General features: G+C 44.3%; 1 protein-coding gene across 1 annotated transcript in view; it reads left to right on the top strand.

Annotated features, from left to right (window-relative positions):
- Positions 1–7,819, top strand: part of PNLIPRP3 (pancreatic lipase-related protein 3) — a 20,065-nt gene extending 12,246 nt beyond the window's left edge. The window contains exons 8-12 of the mRNA XM_005874499.2: positions 1,404–1,522; positions 4,588–4,720; positions 6,725–6,836; positions 7,245–7,412; positions 7,689–7,819. Of these exons, the coding sequence (XP_005874561.1) occupies positions 1,404–1,522; positions 4,588–4,720; positions 6,725–6,836; positions 7,245–7,412; positions 7,689–7,752 (596 nt within the window). The 3' untranslated portion in view covers positions 7,753–7,819. The remainder of the gene's footprint in view (positions 1–1,403; positions 1,523–4,587; positions 4,721–6,724; positions 6,837–7,244; positions 7,413–7,688) is intronic.
- The last annotated feature ends 6,563 nt before the right edge of the window (positions 7,820–14,382 follow it).

Raw genomic sequence — 14,382 nt, 5'->3', positions numbered from 1 at the left:
TCGGCCTGCGGACTGAAGGGTCCCAGATTTGATTCTGGTCAAGGGCACGTACTTCGGTTGCAGGCTTCTGGCCCGGGTTGTGGGCATGTGGGAGGCAGCCAATTGATGTGTCTTTCTCACATTGGTGTTCATCTCTGTCTCTCCCTCTCCCTTTTACTTTCTCTAAAAAATCAATGGAAAAAATAAAAATGTATATCATATATATATATTTTAGTCCAAAATATAGTCACATGTATCTCCATACACTCGTGAGACCCGCAGGTCAGCATCCTGTCCTGGTTGCCTTTGTACCCACAGTCCCCGGCAGCATGTCCAGCCCATTGTAGCCACTCAGCATACACCAGGAGGGTCCATTCGTTCAGTGCAGCGGTATTGGATCTTACTCTGTGCCAGGCGTTGTCCTAGGAACAGCAGTGTAGGACGGAATACAAAAGACAAACATCTCTTTCTGGTGAAGCCAATATTCTAATTTGCTAGAAAAGCAGTAATAGAATACGTGCTAAGAAGACAACATCAAGCCTGGAACGGGAATATGATGTGTTGCTGACCACAGGGGTGAGGTGGGGAAAGGAGATTTTTGATGAGGTGGCCAGGGAGTTCTTCCCAAAAAGATTACCTGAAGGAGCTAGCCACGTGGATACCTGGGGGAAAGGCATTCCAGGCTGACGGGAGGGGTAGCAAGTGCAAAGGGCCTGGGGCAGCAGCCAAGCTGTGTAGGTCATAGGAATAATGGTCCATTGCCACAGAGTAAAAGTGTTAAGGAAGGTAAAGAAGACAGATGACTAGGATGCTATGAGAACTTCAGAATGCACAGATGTATGGAGATCTACCTTATTGATTATGGCAATAATCCCAAATATTGGTGGCAGTAACGTTATGCCTGACAATGACAATGCGAATCTGTCTTTAGCATCTTTTATAGCACCTCCCACCTGCCACACCTTGAAGCTCCTCTGAAGGTGGGCAATGGTTAACAGTGCTGGCTGTGCTGTGTTTGAATAGGAGGGAGTTCGGTCTTTCCTACAGTCAGGGAGTCAAAATTACTTGGTCTAAGGCAATGCCATGGGCACAGGGATGCTCAAAGCTCTAAGTGCATATTTCAGAGATCCGGGAAGCTAGGAGGACATTAGTGTCAGAGCACTGAGTCATCTACATTTGCATTTGTTTATCTACCCTGCTTGACTGTTCTTTTAGATTCACACAAAGAATTCTTTGGCACAAAGAAAATGCTTGGTAATACTGATCAACCTTGAGCAGCATCCAAGCACACACACATGGTCTAGCTGTCCAGACCTGAGTCAAGAAACTGTCATTTAAAGTTACTTTTCTAAGAAATGGTTCATAATCTCAGTTATCAGTTAATCCGTTCATTGCTCTCAGTTCATTGGATATTGTTTTCGCAGAAATGGCTTCCTTCTTTGATTGCAACCATGCCCGAAGTCACCGCTTTTATGCAGAAAGCATTCTCAACCCCCACGCGTTTATTGCTTATCCTTGTAGGTCCTACGAGTCTTTTAAAGCGGTAAGTAAAGCATTTTGCAGTGCAATTTAATTAGCCAGTCATTTGTTGAAGCATGAACAGCCAACTAAAAATTAGGGCTTTGAGTTTGTGGTTAAAAAAAAAAAAATGCACCTGGCACTTTGGGAAATAGTTGATTCTTTCCGTGCTGAATACTGAACAGCAGCAGAGGTTGCTGAAGGGCTCAAATAAGTAACCCAGCTATTTGTATTCTGGTTGTTTCAGCTCTTCTGAACATTCTATCCAATTTTGCTCTTTTGGGCTATTTGTTATGCAGTAATTAGATGCTAGGATAAGTCCAGGGCAAACATTTTTCTATGTATATATTTTTAAATGTCATCTTCAAAGATGCCCCAAGGAAGCTGAACCAATCAATAGCAACAACCAAAAGTGTTTCTATTCACTGGGAACATTAAAGTTATTTTATTAAAATTTAATTATTTATACCGAGCAGAACGAGGGCATAGATGGCTCACAGAAACTCCACACAGATCAATACGTGACCAACACCAAATCCGATTTTACTTGAAACGTACAGCACGTGGTGCCAGATCTGAGCGGAGCGTATTTTTCACTTGGTCGTCGCTATGAAAAGGAGGAAGGAAATGTGTTTTGTGGTGGGAAGTGGAAAGAGGTTCCCTCTTGTGTTTGGAGACCACTGTTTGATCAGGGTAGAGAAACATCGCAGGACTTCCACCTGAAGTTTACTGTGAGGAGTAGCACTTTGTGAGTGAGGGCAAGGTTGGGGAGGAATAAGCCTTGCCCTCCTGTTACAGAGCAAGGGGAGTGGATGCCTCAGGCTGTTTCCTCACCAGTCCCTTACTCTGAATGTGCCCTGGTGAACTTCCCTTATCAGAAAGCTGGGCAGGCATACACTGACATTCCCCCCTAACTTCCCTTTCCTCCACCTCCCCTGTGGGAAGCTGATATAGGGTTAAGCCTCGGACTGACCTGTGGGCAAAGTCATAAACAAGTCCCAGCTTAGAGGGCACAGTCCTCTCAGCATAATTAGGCTTGCCCTTATAACGCTCCCTAGATCTTACCTGGGAAGCTAATGGTCTGAGGGAAGTGCAATAAGAACAAAAACAAGTGAAACTCACAAGAACAGTGTAACTTTGGTAACCACTACCTTGTTTACCTCTGACTATAAAAATAAAGGCTCAGCTTGCCTCAGGATCTTTCTCTGTGGCCTCAGCCAGGCACAGGGAAGATCCACGGAGACTAAGGAAAGCTAGAGAGTTCTGAACGCTGTCTCTGTGTAAAACATTCTTTGCCGACTCCGTCCACACCTTTGGGAACCCCTGGACCGCTGGGGCTGGACCCCAGCACTCCCCTTCCACCAGCCCGGGTGCTGCTCTGAGAGGCTGCAGGGTCTGGGCATTTACCATAGGGGTGGCCTTCAGACTCACAGTGTATTCAGAGATAATGGGGTTCAATCTGCCCGATTGGAGAACCTTAGACTCCCGTGCCACAGGGATGCAAGTTATGGTTGCAAACTTAGAGAACATCGAGGTGATGTCCTTGACATGTTTTATTGAATTTTAACTCAAACAGTCATAAAAATAAAATAAAATAAAATAAAGAGGGGTTCCAGCATCAGGCTGCCCCGTTCATATTCTTGTTTCATCACCACCAGATGTGCAACATCGGACAAATTGTTGAACTTCTGTGCAGAGTTCAGTTTCCTCACCTGTGTAAAACGGAGACTGGAAGCATCACAGTAATAAGGGACTTTGTGAGGATTCGTTGAGTTGGATGCACAGAAAGTGCCTAGAACGGTGCCTGGCACATGGTCAGCACACAGGAAATGGAGGCCGTTGTTATTTTTGTTAGAATTTTCCTTTATAGAAAATGAAGTTTTAAATGGGCTGTTTTACTGTCATCCTAGCCCAAATGTCCATAGTGTATAAATTTGAAACATTAAAACCTAAAATAGAAAATACTCAAACACTCCTACCCAAGCGTTTTTAAAGTCAACATCTTGTTCGTTTTGCTTTAGATTTTTAAAATTTTATTTTAGAAAGAGAGGGGGAGGGAGAGTGAGAAACATCGATTTGTTGTCCCACTTCTGTATGCATTCATTGGTTGATTCCTGTATGTGTCCTGACCGGAGATGGAACATGCAACCTGGGTATATTGGGACGACAGTCTAACCAACTCAGCTACCCAGCCAGGGCCTTTGCTTTAGATTTTATACAGATATAATTAAAGAATTGAAGTAGCTTATATTTCCTCACTACCTGCACTAAAGGAGAATTTGAAGTGAATCACATATACAGTATATAGAATACATAGCGTCATATTCTAAGTACCTTTCTGGGTTTGCTTTTTGTTGTTGTTGTTAAACTTTATAAATTTGACACCTACGTTGATGTATATCGAGCTACATATTTATTTTGTAGGAATCAGCCCCAGTTTATTTATTCATCCCTCCATTAATGTGTGTTTGGGTGGTTTTTAATGTTATTAAAAGCAGTTCGGCAATAACCACCTGTGCATGTCTCCTGCTGGACTTGGCGGAAGGTGCTTGATGATGCATAAAAGAAGTGAGATTGTCCAAGTGTATGTGCATTTCCATCTTTACCAGACATTCCCAAACCACTGTCTGCAACGCCTGTGAATTGATAGTCTCATCAGAAGCAAATGAGAATCCCCACTCAATGTCCCCCCGGTCCTTGGGTCTGCCAGTTGTTTTCGTTTTTGCAGATCTGCCCCGTATGAAAGTACACGTTGTTTTAATTAGCACATCCCTGACAACCAGTAAGATGGAGCATCTTCTTATAAGTTATTGACTAAGTTTCCTCTCCTGTGGATTTTCTGTTCACATTCTGTACCCTTTTTTATTTCTCTAAAAGGCCATTTTTCTTTTTCTGTTCATTGATTTTGTCTTATTTTGTTTTGTTCTGGAAAACAGGCAGGGTAGCCTGTTAGTCAATTTAGTCATTTTTAAATGCATATTCTTTACTTAAATTCTAAAGATTTATTATTGTTTAATAATACATCATGAATTTATCGAAGGACAACATTTCTAATTATATTGCTGATTGCCTCTTGTGTTCTGTCACCAGGGAAATTGCTTCCATTGTCCCGAAGAAGGTTGCCCAACGATGGGTCATTTTGCTGACAAATTTCACCTCAAAAATAAGAAGCCTAATAGACCGTATTATTTCTTAAACACCGGGGCTCTTTCCCCATTTGCCCGTAAGTATTACAGCTCAGTTTTATTGTAAAGCTTAAAGGTTCTTATCTTTTCCACTCTGACCGTTTTTACTGAGGGTCTACTAAACAAGTGGCCACTGGGCCAGACTTTGAGGACGCCCTGAGGAACAACGGTGTGAGTTTAGGCTAATGGGGAAGATGTGCAAAAACTATAAAAATCTCAGTTTCAGTAGAACTTGTGTTAGGAGACAGAGGAGGGAACTTCCATAGCCAGGTCAGGGGGCTTCTGCGGGAAAGCGATTTCTAACCTGAGTCCTCAAAGCGGTGGCAGGAGAAGGAACTGCCTGGAGGCCACAGGTGGCACTGAGGGACTCCTGGGGGTGACAGAGACCAGGAGGAGAGTCGTGTGAGAGGAGGCTGAGAGACACACGGGTCAAAGAATGAAACTGCACCACGTGGGGCGTAAGGCTCTGTCTTTGGGCTCAGGGAAAGCCACCGAAGGGTATTAAGATGATCAGATTTGCTTATTTTAGAAAAATCAGTCGAAGGAGTTGCTGCCGGGATCAGTGGGGACAAGGTGGAGGCAGGGTGACCTTTAGGACAGGGTTGACTCCCCACGGAGGGGATGGATGTGTGAACTAACTGTATTGTGCTCATCACTCCACAATATCTGTAGTCTAGCAAATCATCTCCTTATGTGCTTTAAATCCCAGTGTAATCTGTAAGTATTACCCCAACAAAGCTGGGGGGTAGGAGGGGGGGGAGAAAAAGGACAGTTGTTACAGGAATCCAGGCAGAGTGTAGAGAGATGCGGAGAGAGTACAGAGGTGGTTAGGAGGTGGCAGCAAAAAGGAGCGGGGAGAGTGGATTTGAGGGGTGCAGGAAATGAGTCTCGGTGATTCTGGCTGAGTGGGCGATGTGCCATTTTCTGATGTTTTAGCACAAGAAAAGAGACATGCTCTCGCTTATCTGTGGAACCTCAGGAACAAAATGAATTGACCAACAAAATAAGAGCCGAAGCAGGGAGGCATGGAACAGACTGACATACTCGATGTGGGGTTGAGGGACGAGAAGAGAACTTACATACTTACATGCATAGCCCATGGACATGGGTAATAAGGGGTGAAGACCTGGGGGGATGGGACTGGAGATATCTATAATACCATCAGCAGTAAAAAAAACATATTTGAAAATGAAAAATAAATAAATGAAAGAAGACTAAGAAAAAGAAAAGAGGCTGGTTTGGAGTAAGTTGACAGGCTCCGTTCTAGCACGTGGGGGTGGAGAAGCCTATGGACTCGCCCACCAGGCAGTGAGAGATGCGGGTCTCGGCCTCTGGAGATGGCTGTGGGCTAAGGGCAGAGCCTTCAGCCGCTGAGTTTCTCCAGTAATCAGAGCTGGGAAAGTCAACGATGTTAGCCCCCCACAAAGAGTCTCAGATGGAGAAGAAAGGGAGCCGAGTCAGAGGCCCTCGCCAAGGAGGCTGAGGAATGGGCAGGGGGAGAAGGGGACTCGGTGGGGCAGTAGTTAAAGGAGCCCAGAGAAGAAAGGTGGTGAGGCAGGTGGGGGGGCAGGGGGTGGATTTCATTCCCTGCACCACAAATCTACTTGTGGGAAATTGAAATGGGAGCATTTATATCTATTTTTAAGTATGTTTTTATTGATTTCCTAGAAGAAGGGTGAGAAAAAGAGAGATAGAAATATCAATGATGAGAGAGTCATTAATCGGCTGCCTCCTGCATGCCCCACACTAGGGATTGAGCCCGCAACCTAGGTATGTGCCTTGACTGAGAATCAAACTGACCTCCTGGTCCATAGGTCGATGCTCAACCACTGAGCCACTCTGGCTGGGGTATGTGTGTTTTTGAATGTCATTTTTCACCAAATTCACTCAAGCAATCTAAAGTTGTATTCTTTCTCATGAACATGAGCAGCCTTGTACCACTCTAACTCTGAACATTACAAAGTTTCATTTACATTAAAACGCCAGGATGGCATGCTTTTTGCATAGTTTTAACCCTTCATTCTCTCTCTTGCTCTTTCAAGGTTGGAGGCACAAATTGTCTGTCACACTCGATGGAAACAATGTCACTCAGGGGAGCATCTTTCTCCGTGTTGGGGGGACGACTGGGAAGACGGAGGAGTTTGGGGTGGCCAGGTAGGCAAGGCCGAGGCCCGGCAGGGAACATGGTGCTGGGCCCCGGTTTCACTGGCTGGGTGAGCAGCTCCGTGTCGCCTTTTCCTCTCATACCACAGGCTGCCATGTTTTATGTGACTTGTCTTTTTACTTCAAGCTACCAGCAGACAGTGTTAGGAAATGAAAACGCAGACATAGACAATAAGGTGTGTGGGGAAAAGTTGTCAGGAGTGCCAGCAAGAGAGAGAGAGTTATCCTGCTACCCAGTCCCTTTAATGTTATACAGACCGGCATTTGTTTTCACTTGTGAAAATTTCCAATGACTTATAAAATGCAACTTTCTCTTCCATGGTACACACGCAGCTGCCTTTCATGGCGACATTGTGAATTCCCAGTGCAAGAGAATGAGGCTTATTTCTCTCTTGACAGTGGAACACTTAAGCCCGGCATGACCTATACAAAATTAATTGATGCAGAAGTTAATGTTGGCAACATCACAAGTATTGAGTTCATCTGGAAGGAACATTCATTTAGGCGTTCCCGGAATAAGTTGGGAGCAGGCATGGTGGTAGATATATCTGGGAAATATGGACGCGAGTAAGTATTACTTTTCCCTTTGCATTTTCAAACTTCGTTTAAATTTCATAAGTGGGATTTGAAATTATACCCACGTATAATTTGGAATTTGCAACTAGTATAAAAATGTGTACATCTTAAAATTTTGCAATTAAAATAAAGAAACGTTATTTGAGAAATGAATACTATCTTTGCAAAAATGTTTACAAAATAATACTTATTCATTCAAAGATCTACCCATGTCTTTTTCCCTTGGATTCCTATTAATATCATTTTTTCCCCCTTTCAATTTCTCAGATCTACCTTCTGTAGCCAGGACATGAAGGGATCTAATATTGCCCAAATCCTGAAGCCATGCTAATCCGAGATACAGTCTTGATGGATTTATTTAATGGGAGCATGAAATATAATCTCCTTTTGGTTGGTAATCAGACTCAACGTGGCCTTTGTAAATGAGATAGAAAAGTACAGTTGTTTTTTTCTGTATAGAATGTTTTACTCATTGGTGAACTTTCACATGTGCCTTAAAAATAGACTGAATTCTAGGACAGAATATAGGACTGAGGCCTATAGGCACCAGGAAATCAATGACAAAACAGAGCTGGGCTGGAACTTCCCCGGGTGAGAGGAGGTGACATGACAGTTTGGTGAGGTATATTTTGAGTATTTCCAGGAAGAATAATCATTGTTCTAAAATGATTTAAAGAATATTTATTATGTTCAACCTAGCTAAGACAAGTTATGGCTAGAGTTCATGATATATACATTATAACCCTGTGGGTTGGTATGTCTACCTATTAATAATGAAAACTAATGGGAGTACATTAGTATTTCCAAGGTTTTCCTTGGCCTTCAGGGTAAGTGTGAGATAAGAGAGATTTTGGAGCTTAACTATGGTGTGTGCCTCAGTTAGCAATGGGCCCTGAGCATCAGCAGCCCCTTCTAGAACTGACCCTCCTCACACAGAAGGTCTCAACTCCCTGGGCCTTGAAGGCCTAGATACATAATATTTAGCCTGAAGGCAGCATTTCATTTGTAAAGCACTTGACTAACCCTTTGTGTTTGCAATAACAAGATTGTCATATTTAAATGTTAGTTGTTGTTTTTTTCTCTTATTTTGCTTCAATTTCTTCTGATTCACTTGTCCTTCTCCGGGGAAATGAAAGATGAATGTTTTTATCACTCTGCTTTCTGTTGCTGGGCTCAGTGTTCAGCTCACAGCACTGAGCTGTACATATTGTTGAAAAGGAAAGATGACAGATACCTACGGGTGGACAGAAACTTGACCTGTGGCAAAGAGCAGAGAACAAAGTGGATGCAAGTGGGAGATAGAAGATTGATTGGTGGAAGGAGGAAAGGAGATGGCATGTCAGGCTGAGGCCTAGGCCAGCCCAGGAGCAGGGTGGCCGAGAGCAATGTCCCCCAGTGGGAGGGTCCCCGCCCTACTGCGTTGCACCAAGTTGGCCATGGAGTTGGGTCTCAGAGGGGACGGGGGAACCTTAGTGTGAGAGCAGTTGTCCCGAGGTTGCACTGCTCTCTACGTTGCCTGGCTTCCTTATGGAAGGGTTCACCAGCCCAGAGGAAAAGTCATGAGTCAGGACATGGCATTAGGCTCTGGGAGTCCTGGCCAGCCTCCGTGCCCAGGAGGTCTCCTGGCCAACTCTTTCTGAGCTTGAAAAGGCAAGTGGGAGTCCATTTCTGGGAACCTTGCTTTAATCAAATATGGACTTTCTGTCCCATAGTTCTTCATATCTGCCCCCCCCCCCCTTGCATTATAAGAATATGGTGAGGATGACAAATAGTGCATGGACTATCTAGGCAAAGGGATTCTGAAAATTCTAGGAGACAATGTTATTATCTGTGTGTACTGTTGCCTAGGACAGCAAAATGCTGCTTTTCTCTCCGAGGGCCCTGTACTACAGTGGCATGGTATTTGGGGCCTGCAAATGTTCGGGAGTGGTCTGTTAGAAAGTTCTGCTCTTGCCATTAATGCTGCAAGTGACTTACAATCCAGTTAACTGTTTACTTCCTCCACTCCCTCTTACCATTGGTTCATCGTATCACTCACAAACGCCTACCTCCGAACTTGCTAATGGAGCGTCCCCCACTCCAACCACAACAGCCCTCTTTGGGCTAACGAAGTGACATTCCCAGATGTCTTTGTGAACTCTGATCCCTTAACCTTCTGCTTTCTTGAAGTCCACCAACCCGTTTATACCCAGCTTAAGTTGCATGATTATTTCGTTCAGTAATAACGCCTATCAACACCCTAAGCTGCCTGTTTTTTGTTTGTTCGTTTTTTGGCATCCTGTCAGGCAAAACATCAACCTGAATATACCTAGTGTTTCTCTTTCTCTCAGCAGCACCCTGACAGTTGAGTGCTACTGGGACAAATGGTATCATGGGGAGAACATACATGATTATAAATTGGTCAACAACACTGTTCTGAAATCTACTTGTTCTTTTGGTTTTTAAATTTTGGTTTTTATATACCTCCTATCCTGAATCTCCTCCTACTTTATACAGAAAACAGAAGTCATCAAGAGAGCAAATCTCTCCTCTTTTTGGTCCAAACATACCGAGTACCTACATCTGCATCTACTCTTTCTTTTTCTTTTTACTTGGGCAGCTGCCCCTCTCCTAGCCAAGGCCAGTGCCTGCCTGTCCATTGGCTCTCATCCTCTCCTCTTTTCTTGGGACCCTTATCCAATTGGTTACATTTTCTTTCTTTTGTTTATTCAAGCTCTCACTTTATTCGATTTTTAAAAGTTGAAGTCTCTCCCATTGGGAAAAAAATCATGGCCAACCCTAAATTCCCCTCCACTCCTGTCTGACCTCACCCAGATTTCCTGTGACTGCCAATCTCGAAGCTGATGGGAGATTTTACTCATTTATCTCATCCCTCAGCAGAATGCAACACTGTCAGGTCCCTCCTGCTCTCTCTCTTTCTAACATCAAGATTGTTCTTTTTATTGTAAAAATTTTCAAATATTCTTAGCAGCAGGGGAATTGGAAAACCACTCAGGTAGCTGTCAGCCAGTTTCACAACGTTCCTATTTCACCAGTTCTGTTTGCTCGGTTCCTACACAAACACACACTTCTGTTTTGTTTTGTGTGTTTGTTTTTGCTGGCAGGGTTCAAAGCAAATCCTATTCATCATTCTCTTTCTCCCACTTACACTTTGGTATGTATCTCTAAACAACAAATTTGTTTAACATAACAAAATATCCATTTATAAAAATTAACAGTAATATTCAAATGAATTCAGGGTTAACTTAAAAAAATTAACAATTCCTTAATATCATCTTATGTTCAGATTGTACTTAAATTTCCCAGATCGTCTGACAAATGTCTTTTGGCAGTGAGTTGGTTTAACTTGGGATCCAAGCAAAATCCACACATTGCCTTAAATGGATCTATCCCTAAGTCTCTTTTCATTTATGACAGTTCCCCTCGCCCTTCTTCTGCACCCAGTTGTTGAATAAACCAGGTCACTGTCCTTAAAATGTCTCCCATGGCACGGATGGGATCCCCTGGTGTCATTTAGCGTTTTTCTCTATCCTTTATGTTTCCTGTTATATGTAGTAGCACCTTGTCAATCTGAAAAGGCTGTGGCCATTAGAGTTGTAGGTAAAATTGAATACTGCGTGGCTTGGCATCTAGTTGTTACATGGCCAGTGGAGGGGGAAAAGGTGCCTAGATGAAGGTTAACAGGCTTTGTGCTCTGGGGGTGGCTGAAGGAAAGGGGCAAGAGGCATTGAACTCTGTACCATGCCTAGAGCCAGAGGAGGCTGATCATACACGCTCCAGTCAGCTCAGGAAAACTCAGGTCCCTGGTTGAACTGTGTGGCCATGTCCCCAGGCTCCTCAGAGTAAATAATAGAAAGGATCCTGTGGAATAAAGCCCTCGGGTTTTGTTGACTCTGCAACTCTCCAGAACAAGCAGCGAGCCTCGGGAACAGAAATAAAATTCATGCCGAGTTATTTCCCAGCCTTTTAAAACCTAAGCTGTGTTAGATAAACATAAAGATCTCACGTCCCTCCTGGGGTTTGACGCCCCCACATGGGAAAAATCAATCTGTTTTATATACCCTTTGGCCCAAAAGATTTTGTAAACCTTTACTTTCCGTAGATTGTTGTAATAAAAATGATCGGTGTGCTTTGTGTTTTGTTAGTTTGTTTCCCAAATACATACTGATGTTGTACTACCAGATGGGCTTTTTAAAAATCGTACACATGCTTTTCTAAGAGTTCTGCCCAAATGATTTAAGTCCTGTAGTCGGAAGAGTGGAGTCTCTCCACTGGCTTTTATTCCAACATGAGAGGTGAATCCTACAGAGACTGAGCCAACGGTTTTGGCAAATGTTTTCTTCCTTATACAGGCTATTTATTTATTTTGTTAATCCTCACCCGAGGATATTTTTCCATTGATTTCTAGACAGAGTGGAAGGGAAGAGGAGGGACAGAAAGAGAGAAAGATCAATGTGAGAGAGACGCATGGATTGGTTGCCTCCCACTCGCGCCCTGGCCTGTGTCAGGGATCGAGCCTGCAAACAAGGTACATGGCCTGGACCAGAATTGAACCTGCGACCCATCAGTCCACGGGCGGATGCTCTATCCTCAGAGCCTAATTTCTATGTTTGAGCTTTGCAAACATTTAGCCTTTACATAGTCCTACCTTTTTCTTTTCTTTTCAAAACCTTTCCATTCATTCATTCATTCATTCAGTCATTCAACAATTTGCTGAGTTACCCTTATGAATCAGACATTGTGCTAAATGAGGAGGTTATACAAAAAACAAGCAATCAAGAGACAGTCCCTGCTCTTGAGGTCTATACAGCACCGAGGAGGACACAGGAAAGGAAATCACTGATTACAACATGTCATGACAAGATGTGTGGTAGAAGCAGGCACGAGGACGAGAGCAGCAGAGAAAAGAACCAGTTTACTCCACTATTTCTCTTCCGGCCTTCGTCCTCTGCTCACTGACTTCTGAGGAAAGGAAATCACTGATTACAACATGTCATGACAAGAAGTGTGGTGGAAGCAGTAACGACAGAGAGAGAAGCCAGTAGGTCTTCATTTCTGAATTCTGCGGTTACCACGTCTATTGCTACAAGTGTTCTCATTTTGGGAGTCAGTGTTCTTTATTTTCCAGCAGCTATGGTCCTGGAGGAATAGAACTGACATTTCATTCATTCACCCACACAGACATCTATCCATCAAGGGCCTACTGCCTGTCACAGTGGCCAGAAGAGCCATAATTTCCCTGAGGGCCCCTGAAAGAGGGGTAAAGGCCAGGCCGGCTAGATTTAGGATGATGCCAACCAGAGCCCGCCTCAGCCACTCGTCTCGGGCTGTCTCTGACTAGTGCAGAGGTCCTAACTGAGTCCACTGCAGAACAATGCCCGTTGTTGACCTTGAAGACAGGTGCAATTACCAGGCTTGAATCCATCGTTTGGGAATAACCTCAGCAAAGGAACACTGAAAAGCAGCGTAGGCGAGGGATGTGTGAGCATGTGCAGGAGGGCGAGTAATGCCACGTAAAGGGGAGGGAAACACCGTTACTTCCTGACTCAGCTGAAGGAACATGTGGGCAGCAGGTGCCGCCTCTGGACGGCTTCCTTTCTAGGAGACAACACGCTGGAGCTCTTGTTTAAAGGAGAACTCTATCCAGACGTTCACACCAGCTGCAAGTGTGAGGAAAGGGGAGGGTTAGTGATCTCCTCTGGCTCAGAAATGAAAAGATATGTGTATTTATGGCTTCTGGGGAGCAGAAAGGAATTTCAACTTCCCCAGCAAAACATTTCTAAGTCGGCCAGTGAGCATTAGGCCTCTCACTGGACAGGAGTTACTTTCACAGGCCACAGCATCACCCCAACGTCCAGGTGTCCTGCTAACAGCATTGCTACTGCGCACAGTGCCGTTGGCCGGTTCTCTGGAGCTGCAGGGGAGAGAAGACTTTCTCGGACTTGTTCGCAGAGCTTTCTTTCACCAGCACTTCCAAAGGCCAAACCCTAAATATTGTCCCCAAGCATAGGATCAGCATGTCTCGGTTGAAGACTTGGCTTTATAAAGTTCCACAGGTGTTTCCGATGTTTTGTCAGAACCATGGTTGGTGCCACTCATTGTCCCAAAGCCTGACCTAGTCTCCTGCGTGGAGCCGCTGGAGGCAGGTGAAGCCTTGAGATGTTTGGGGAATCTGTCAGGCTGAGATGGTCAATCATTCCTCACCTCATGCTGGCACCTTCCATTCACCATCAGCACTTAAGCGTTTAGCTTTTTCCTGGCAACATAACTAACTGAAGACGGTAATGGAAAGTGCATGGCCAACGGGCTGCCATTTTTCACTCCCCACCCCTATGCCCGACTAGGGATCACCATCCTCTTTCCCACGGAAATCAGCTGTGGCCTCAGAATCCTTCACATTCTCCCACTCCAAGCAGCCACTGCCAGTTTGTTATTGACACACAAATCCAATGCGATTTGTCATCTTTGGCTCAAGGCGTGACTGGTGTCCCCTGTGCGCTTTGAGTAGGCAAGGAAGCACCATTTGTTTGCATCTACTTAGCATGCAGAGGGGGTGAGTGTAGAAGATGATAAAGTGGGAGAAATCACGGGAACTTCCTGTGTCTGAGGCTGGTAGTTGTGTTGGGCCCATTGCTTCAACAAGAATCTATAGAATTGACCAGGCTGGGGAGCAGGGTTCAAAAGGAGGAGATCCAGGCTCAGTCCCATCCTCATGGAGTTTCCTGTTCCACATTCACAGAGGGAGTTCTGTTGAAGGCTGAGCATGAGGTTTGGCAGTTTTGGAGGAATAGAGGGATGGAATAATTTTGTTGACGTACATCAGACAAATATGAAATGTAACATTGGCTATGATCTCCACTGAACTGTTATTTCCTTCCTAGTAGTGTAATATGTGTGGTGAGGATGGAACAAGTCCTTTAGCCTCAGAAAACATTTTGCCTACCAGGAGTGATTCTTCTCA

Source organism: Myotis brandtii, unplaced genomic scaffold (genome assembly GCF_000412655.1).
Source record: "Myotis brandtii unplaced genomic scaffold, ASM41265v1 scaffold441, whole genome shotgun sequence".
Classification (NCBI taxonomy): domain Eukaryota; kingdom Metazoa; phylum Chordata; class Mammalia; order Chiroptera; family Vespertilionidae; genus Myotis; species Myotis brandtii.
Note: the sequence above shows the minus strand (reverse complement) of the source record. Positions and strands in the feature narration are given on the sequence as shown.